General features: G+C 38.6%; 1 protein-coding gene across 4 annotated transcripts in view; it reads left to right on the top strand.

Annotated features, from left to right (window-relative positions):
* The first annotated feature begins 217 nt into the window (after positions 1-217).
* TAF2 (TATA-box binding protein associated factor 2) overlaps positions 218-9,116 on the top strand; it is a 61,161-nt gene continuing 52,262 nt past the window's right edge. For 3 of the 4 annotated variants that reach the window (XM_037048448.1, XM_037048449.1, XM_037048446.1), the window contains exons 1-3: positions 218-550; positions 967-1,021; positions 3,890-4,050. In XM_037048448.1, the coding sequence (XP_036904343.1) occupies positions 468-550; positions 967-1,021; positions 3,890-4,050 (299 nt within the window). In that variant the 5' untranslated portion in view covers positions 218-467. Of the gene's footprint in view, positions 551-966; positions 1,022-3,889; positions 4,051-9,116 lie in introns of those variants that run through there. The other variant, XM_037048450.1, reaches the window with a different exon arrangement.

Raw genomic sequence — 9,116 nt, 5'->3', positions numbered from 1 at the left:
CTAGACCTTTACATCTCTAAAGTTTAAACATTCCCTTCTTTCCTTCCTGCTCCTCTCGACTTACCCGGTAAATATTTGAATTTGCTTTCCTAAACTTAGGCAGTTCCCATCCACTACACAAAGGCAAACACACAACCCCTACAGTGTCGCTCAACCCCGCCTACTTACAAACTTCCGGCCCTGTCGCAGTCCCACTTCCGCTGACGTAGAGGTCAGAGGTGACAGGGGAAATGTCTTCTGATTGTGGCTTTGAGTAGTAGCTGGAAGGAGCATCTCCGTGATCGGAGCTCGGCGAGCTTCGGGAACGTGATCGGGGGGAGCGAGTTGGAAGCGGCGGGTTGGGCGGGGCCGGACGTGGGCGCCGAGGGAGCCCCGGCCGCGTAGCGTGACTGTAGGGAGCGGAGGAGTGCGAGGTGCCGCAGCCTGGTAATGCCCTGCAGCCCTCGGGCGAACCGCAGAGTCGCTTCATGCCGCCGACTGGTTTAGAGCCCGCCAGAATGAACAGGAAGAAAGGAGACAAGGGCTTTGAAAGTCCAAGGCCATATAAATTATAAGTATTTCTTGTATCTTCCTTTTCTCTTCTAGGTTTTGTTTTCGTTAGTTTATTTTGTGATTGCTTGAAACTGACTTGGGAAACCTAGTGGGAAATGAGAACCCACTCTCTGTGATGGAAATGGTATTTTTAGGGCGAAAATGCTTTGCATGAAAGTAATTCAGATTTAATGTTCCTTGTAGGTTGATAAAACTTTTTCTTAAGCTGTTAAATTATCCAAAGACATTTTCGTGACTTTTGCTAAATTTAAAACAAGCAAGTTACCCAAATTTGTAGGTTTTAAAGTGAAAGATAAAGTAGGATTTTTGAGGTGCGTGCAACATAGTCTTTGCTTATACTGGATAGAATTATGCTTCACTTAATAATAGAAATACTTTCTTTACTTATTTTATTTTTGTATTTTTTTAACATACAACCCATCAGGTCGTCTGCATTAACAACATAAACTTCCAGAGAAAATCGGTTGTGGTAAGTATATTGTCAACAATCATAAGCAGTAACAAATCCACCCTTTACAATACTTAGAAACTTTCTCTTCCAGATAATTGTTTCAAAAATAGTTGAGAATTAGCATTCAGATCTGTGTGACTCCACGGTCTGTGACCTTGCAATATACTGGCTGCCTGCTCAGTTCTTCTTTTTATTTTTTTCTCTATCTCGATTAACATTTTATTCCTTTTAATTTATTGTGGAATATGAAAGTCTGAATTATCAAACATTGTAGAATTTTAAAAAGGAGAATAAGCCCACAGGAGATTTCTCCTATGAAAAAATTAAGGTTACAGCACACACTGGCTTAGCTTGGCTGCTAAGAGGCCAGCTTTGTTTTCTGATTCTTGGCTGACCTGATTTATGTGGCATTGCTGGTTAATGGCATTTTAGAGGTGCTTGAAATCTAGTAACATCCCCCTCTCCCATTCACATGTATAGATTGCAGATACGTCTTCATTCCAGGAAAGTCCTTGATGACCCAAGTACTCAATTTACACTCTCAGGGGGACCTATATTAAATAGACCAAAATCTGAGTGAAACCTGGTTTTATTCGAGTTATAACATGAACTTTCCTCTCCTACTTGTTTACTTGGGTGAGTGGTATAGATTTTAAAGATGTAATCTCTCCGTAAGAGTCATGGATTCTTAGATTTTAAGGATCCTTAAAGATTCATTAAGTCCAGTTCCCTTATTTAAGGAGTTTCTCTCTCAATATTCCTTGCATACGATTTTTTGAATGCAGGCAGTCTGTCTCCAGAACATGTGCTTTTAACAATGACATTATACTACCCTTGCTCCTTTACTCCATGCTACATAAAATCTGTAAGTGGTCTGGGAGTAGCAGTGGAAACTAGGAGGTTTCCTGTTTTCCCCTTTACTAATTTATAGTGAAGGCGAGAAAGTAGCTTCTTGCCAACGGGGATTTAAGAGATGCTTTATCTCAGGCTAGAAGGTAGAAAAGGAGTTTTTGAAAAGGTTGAATGGCAGGAGGGGAGTTCACTTAAAGTAGGATAGGGGCTTTGGGAGGATGGTCAGCTGGGAAGTGGGGAGAGGGAGCAAGAGTGAGATGTTAGATGAGAGTGAGTGAGTTGTTAGGTGACCTGGGGGGTTTACAGTTACACCAGTTGCTAAGGATAATGGATTGGAGGCCAATCTGTGGGTCTGAACCCAGGCCAGCAAATACAGGTTAGGGCTCGAGGTGGTGTCAGAGACCTGATGATACAAGATAGGTCTTTCCTCACCTTCAGGAAATGCACTCCATTTGCAGTTTTATTATTGTTAACCTTAATCTAGAAAGCCAGATCCTCTTCTTATGGCCCGCCCAGGCAGCTAGCTACCTGTCAACAGCACTTTCCATAATCCTTTCTGTTTTACTTTTGACATTATCTTGGTTCTGTTTGCTGTCTTTCAGCTGATCCAAGCTCATTTGTGTAGATGGTCATTGCATTGCTGATAATGCTAATTAAAGGAATTTAGGTGTTCCGCCCACAGTTTATACCTTTAAACACAGAGTTTGTCAACAGCATTTGCTCTTTTCTGTTCTCATTTGCTTCCACCTAGATCTGTCCAGATGGTGTAATTTAAGGATGCATGGTTCTCCTGTTATTTAGGAGTTGGGGGAAAAAGCAGTGGGATCTCTAGGCTTTTGGACAGTTGGGTTGAATGGTATCTAAAAATTCAGGCTTTTTTTTTTTTTTAAAAAGCCTTATACTGAGACATTGTGGCATAGTGGGTCAAAATCATTTGGGAATTATTTAGAAGGGGATTTGGATCTCAATTTTCTACTTATTAATGATATAATTTTTAACTGGTAATTTAGCTATAAAAAGTATAACAGTACTTATCTTTTAAAATTGTTCCATGAAAATAATATAATATCTGGCATTTAATAGTGCTCATTAAACAGTAGCCAGTGTAATTGTTATAATCTAGTCTTCTGTTTACTGCCTGCGTTTCATCTTAGATATTCCTGTTACAGCCTCTGAAGTTTTTCTGTTTACTTTGTAGCCCCTGAAATGTTACTGTTTCATGCCCTCCCTTAGTCATGTTTGAGAACAGAAGTGTTCAACTCAGGATTTTAACTTTCTGGACCGATATGCCATGTTTCATTGGTCTGCCTTTCCCATTTGATTCAGCACAACAGGGCGGTGGCCAGTCAGTGTAGTTAGCTGTCTTCTGTGTCTTAGGTGCCTTTTTCAGGTTGCTCACTACACAGCTAGCGTGGTAGAATTATATATATGGCCTCTGTCCACTTGGTTGGAAGTTATCCAGCATTTTGAAGTGTCTCCTCCTTTAAGTGGCTGCAGTAGATTTTCCCTACTTGTCTGAGTATTTATTGTAGCTCTTACCTCTTCACATGTCCTGGTTTACCTTCCATGAGCAGAGACGCATACTGGTTAGCTTCACTGGTCTAGTTTTCTCACCTCTTTGGGCGGCAGGAGGGCATGTTTTTTTACTCACTGACTTGGTTTTGATTTTCTTTTTTGCTCTGTCACTTTTTTCCCTTCCTCCTTGTTTAGGTTCCAGTCTGGTTAGAAATGAATATATTTGAGAGTAGTGAGTCCTTTTCCTTTTCCCCTAGCAGGTGGTCTCATTTTCACTGATAGTGAATGTGGACCACCAGGATGATGAAGCATACATAATTCACACCCACTTAGTCACTAGGACTACCATGTTTGAAATGAAGGTAACTTGGGAGAGCACTTGTATTTATGTAGTGATTATTTGGGGTTTTGTCTCTGGAGTGTGCGATGTGTAGTAGTAATAGTAGTGGAAATCAAAGAAATATGCTCTGAAACATACCAATCCTAATTATGATGAAGTTATTCTCCTTTTCTTTACAGGGATTTGTGGAACTGACTATATTTCCCACAGTTGCAAACTTGAATAGAATCAAGTTGAACAGCAAACAGTGTAGAATATACCGAGTAAGGATCAACGATTTAGAAGCTGCTTTTATTTATAATGATCCAACCTTGGAAGTTTGTCACAGTGAATCAAAACAGTAAGTTATACACTGTAAAACTTGATATTTCTAACAATCATGTCTCTCGTATGATTTGATTACTTTTTTTCAGTAGATTTTTCTATGATTATAATTAGAGTCTGGTTCCCAGGTTTGTCTTTGTTTTGTTTTTCTAAATTTTTTTTCTTAAAGATTTTATTTATTTATTTTTAGAGAGGGTAAAGGAAGGAGACAGGAAGAGGAACATCAATGTGTGGTTGCCTCTCATGCACCCCCTACTGGGGACCTGGCCTGTAACCCAGGCTTGTTCCCTGACTGGGAATCGAACTGGTGACCCGTTGGTTTGCAGGCTGGCCCACAATCCACTGAACTACACCAGTCAGGGCATTTTTTTCTAATTTTAATATCTTTTACTTTTAGCACTCTGCACATTTGGTTCAAGAAATATTACTAGTTCTGCCCAACATAGTAAGTTACTGTTTTCCTTCTTCAGACTATAGTTTTAAAGAAGTACTGTTGGAGAACTTTAAGTTTTCATAGCCATTTTTTTACTTTTAATGTTTGAAAAATATTTCATAAATATTAAGTGTAATTTTTAATAAGTTAGATGGTTGTCATGATCTATAGACCAGAAAGTACTTTAAAATATTCTATAAAATATTTTTGCCACTTTAGAATGCCATACAAAATATTATGTCTGAACTATCTCATTCCTTCACCTTTAATTATATTGCACGTATTGAGGCTATTTCTGACTTTTATCAGTAAGGATATTGTTGTGATCGGTTTTATGTTCTCCTTTTTTAATTTAAATATTTTGGTTTTACTTTTTCATCTATAACATGATAGGCTTCATTGTTTATTATTTTTATGGTTAGGTAATATTCTACTCACTTATACCTGTCGTTTGAATGATTATTCTTAGTTGTTTGGTATCTGTATATGCATAATGTCTAGCTCTTGTGATCATAAATAATGTTGAGTAAGTATTTTGGAACAGATTAGGGTTTTTTGCCCTTGAATTATTTTATTTGGAGAATAGATTACTTAATGTTAAAGCGCTTAGCATTTTACCTGGTGATGCCCTGGTAGGATTTGTAGTAACTTACATGCCGTCAACTGCACATGAAGGCACCTTTCAGAGCCCTGACAGCATTGGATTATGTCATTTCTGTGCTTCTCAGTGTCTTGGGGTAGAATGTCCTGAACTATCATTTTTTTAAAATTATAAACTCCTTTCTAGTCAAGATACTACTCTACATGTATGAGAGTGCCTTAAGGCTACAGTTCTCAAAGTACGATTCCCAGACAAGAAGCGCTAATACTACATGGGTTAGATGAGGAGGTTCCCAAGCATTACCCCCGACCTACTGACTGGAAACTAGGGATAGGGCCCTGCAGTTTGGTTTTAGTAGCCTGCCAGGCAATTCTAGTACAAGTAAAAGATTGAGAAGCACTATCTTAAGGGATTAGGAGGGTTGAGGAAGGAGATTTATCTCTAGATATATTGGATCCCAATCAGAATCTTTCAAACTCAGAGGAAAAAAAAGAAAATGGTACTGGGAAAATTCAGGAAATCTCTGAGTTGCTCCTGTGCCTTCCCGACTCACAAAGGTGATCAGTTGCTGAGATTACATCGCTTTTCCAGCCATACATGTAGAACTGACATAAAAAGGCATTACAAAATCATCTGCCTTTGGAGTAGTAACTCTGTCTGGAAACTAATGAATGGAAGAGGCCCCTCCCTGTAAAAGGACAGGTAGGGGCGCCACTGCCTTGCCAGAAGGCCAAAATGCTCTGCTGTTGAGTCGAGAACTCTGAGTTTGATGACCGGGTAAGAAGCCGCTCCATCTGCCAGTCACGAAACACAGTGTTTGCACACCTGCTTTACTGGTTATCGCTGGTCAGGTCTGTGACAGTGCAGTGACCCGAACCGTGGCCCCCAGATTGGTTAAGTAAGCAAGCTTCACCTGACTGTAATTATTGTAAGATTGATATCTCTTCAAAATTTTCTATGGTGATAGGGAAGGTGCCTCATCACTTCTAGTGTTACAGGTAAAGAAAAAGAAGTCATGAAGGACAAGAAGTATTTGCGAGGTTAGGAATTTGGGGAAGAGAGGCTATATTGTGAATTTTCTTTAAGCTGGAAGCAGAGCTTGGTAGGCCATGGCCACTTAGTAAATGCTTGCTGGCCGCCTCTGTTTTTTTGCCTAGCTCTAGAATTGTTTTTAGTCTTGGAAGCGTGTATTTGAGCCAGACTGACTGCATCCTGGGAGACAAGATCTCGGATGCTTCCTAACTCTAGAGTCTCGATTGCTTTCTAAGAGCGATGGCATACGTTATTTTGCTGGCGTTTGTCGATTCTCTGCTTTAGAGTTTTATTAGGTACTAGATGTTGAAAGGTGTTAATGGAATTAGTCTGTAGGGTAAAAATGTAGAGGGTGGTGCGTATACACTATTGAGTGAGTGCACAATTACTGGAGGAAAGCTGTAGATTTGATTTTGATATTTCTGATGACCACACTATGAAGGGAAACACTATTCTTGTAAACACTGGTTTATAAGGTTCATAAGACAAAAGATAGATAATACTACTTATTCAGAAGAAATACTGCTTTTTTTTAGCAGTTAGATGTGAAAAAATATCTTCCATGGATGACATTTTTTTTGAAGGGAACTTTGGGAAAGGTAGATAGTTAAGGTTTTTAGCATATCCCAAGATATTTTACTATCCCAAGATATTTCTGTTACTTTTCTTATTTCTAGCTTGCCTTCTTGAATGAACCAAAAGAATTTTCACTAAGCTGAAACAGAAAAAAAGTATAGCAGTTTTGAAATTGAAAATTAAACTTAAAATTATCAGTGGTAACACTTGATCTTTAATACATACAAGAATGTCCTAACATTCAAATAAGTAATATACTACTGTATCACATTTTATTTGTTTTAAAGTTAAGATGCCATGACCTCCTGTTTTTGATGGAAAGAGATTGAGATCCATCACCTTGATTGAGATCCATCACTTTTGAACTATAAGGGGAATTGTAAGGAGGGGAAGCATTTAGATGAGAGTCTAAAAGGCATTTCTACCTATTTTATCCCACTAGATGTTAGCTGTGTTGTTAAATTAGGTCTGCTGGCCCCTAAAAACCCAGTAGTTCATGTAACATCTGTAAGGCTTCTCTCTGTTTCTCTGTCTTTCTGTCTGTCTGTCTCTCTCTCTTGTTCTAGGTTTCCCCCGTTCCCCTCGCTGCTTCTCTACCTCCTTGGCTTATTGTCTCCCAGTAAAATGAAATAATTTCAGCACTTAAAGTTTCTGCAAATATATTTTGTGTTTGAATCTTATGAATTATAGATAGGTTATAGTTTGCGTCCATAGGAGCTAGGGCTCTTTGGTGAGTTTTTTCTTTCTTTTTGGGGGGCTATATTTCTCTTTTTAGAATAAAATAAATGTGGACTTTGTCAAAGAAACTGTTTCTGTGGCTGGGTAGCCACAGCGGCCAACTTCTTTCTTTCCTCCGTGTTTCTTTCTCTCCCCCTAGGTCCACCATTTTGAGAAGATTCTTCTTATTTTGCTTGAAAAGTTGGAGGTGGTGGTTATTAGGCAAGGGCACGTTAGTGTTTTGTAGTCACTATTCTGAACATTGAAAACACTTATTATCATGCCTTGTAATTTTGGGCTTTTATGAGGTTATTCTGAAAGGGGAAACATTTGATTTGTATTATGAAAACAAACACTGAAATACAAACCATGAGAAAATTGTTTCTCATAACTGACTTCCTAATAGGTTTCATTTCTGATGACTCAGCATTTTATTTGGACTACTTTACTTTTGCTCAGGAAACGAGGACATTATAAGAGTAATTTCCCTTAAAGAAACTAAGCAGCTTAGTATGTAATGTTTAAATTTGACATTTTGTAAAATGATTTTTTTATTTTTGAATTTCACAGATAACTGGGAAATTACAAGTTCTTTAGCTATCTTTCAAGTTTCATGTTCTTTAACGTTTATTGGAAAGAAATGATAATCTATGGATGTACTGTGTGGTCTTTAGTATCAGATGTTACATTAACTAAATGCTGGCCGGGATGAGGAGGCGCAGTTGGCACTTCCACCTTCCGCTGGTGGGGATGCAGAGTGGTACAGCCCTCCGGGAAAACAGTTTGGCAGATTCTTATAAAGCTAAACATATATTTACCACATCACTCTGGAGCCCAACTCCTGGGTATTTGTACTACAGACATGAAAATTAAAGTCACAAAGAAAATGATACAGAACTGTTCATAGCAGCTTTATTTGTGATAGCCGCAAGCTGTAAACAGCCCCGACATCCTTCAGTGAGGGGGAATGAATAAACAATCTGTGCTACAGTCTGTACGATGGAATACTATTCAGTGTAAAAAGCAACAAACTCTAACGCATGTAACACTTCTCTTGAAAGGCTGCATTTTATGGTTCTGTTTATTTGACACAAGGCACAGCTTAGAGACTTTGGGATGGTGGAACTGTTCTATATCCTGATTGTTGTAGTGGTTTTAGATGTGTTAAAATTTTATAGAATTATATACCAAAGACTGAAGTTACTTTTACTGTGTGGTAATTTAAAAAATAGTTGGGATGTGAAGCAGTTTTTTTTTATTGTGGTCCTGGAGTTTTTATACCTTTTATTTTACCTATTTGTCTAACAAATTGTTAAAATTATCGCTCAGTCTGTGTGATAACCTTCCGGAGCTTCAGGTTATGTAATTGCTAAAAGCCGTAGTTAATATTTCATGCTTCCCAGAGAGTAGAGAGGCGGAGATGGGAGGAATGGCCTCTGTCAAGTTAAGAGTGTATAATTCGAATGTTTTAGTGGCTTTTCTTACAATAACTCTGTGATTTAAAATCTGCCTTTTTAACTAGATGAAAAATTTATTAAGCTAGAGAAATGTCATTAACCGTACCTTGTGGATTCATCCAATGGGTAGATGATAGACATACAGGGGGACACCCCCCCCAAACCAGAGCTATCTCTTGGAGGGCTTTGGCATTCCAGGGTTGTTCAGTAAGGCGACGGTCGTAATAATCACACCGCATTGGTGAGCGGACACGATAGGTCATTGA

This window comes from Sturnira hondurensis, unplaced genomic scaffold (assembly GCF_014824575.4).
Source record: "Sturnira hondurensis isolate 20B ecotype Veracruz unplaced genomic scaffold, ASM1482457v3 Scaffold0006413, whole genome shotgun sequence".
Taxonomy (NCBI): domain Eukaryota; kingdom Metazoa; phylum Chordata; class Mammalia; order Chiroptera; family Phyllostomidae; genus Sturnira; species Sturnira hondurensis.
This window is presented reverse-complemented; position numbering and strand designations above follow the sequence as displayed.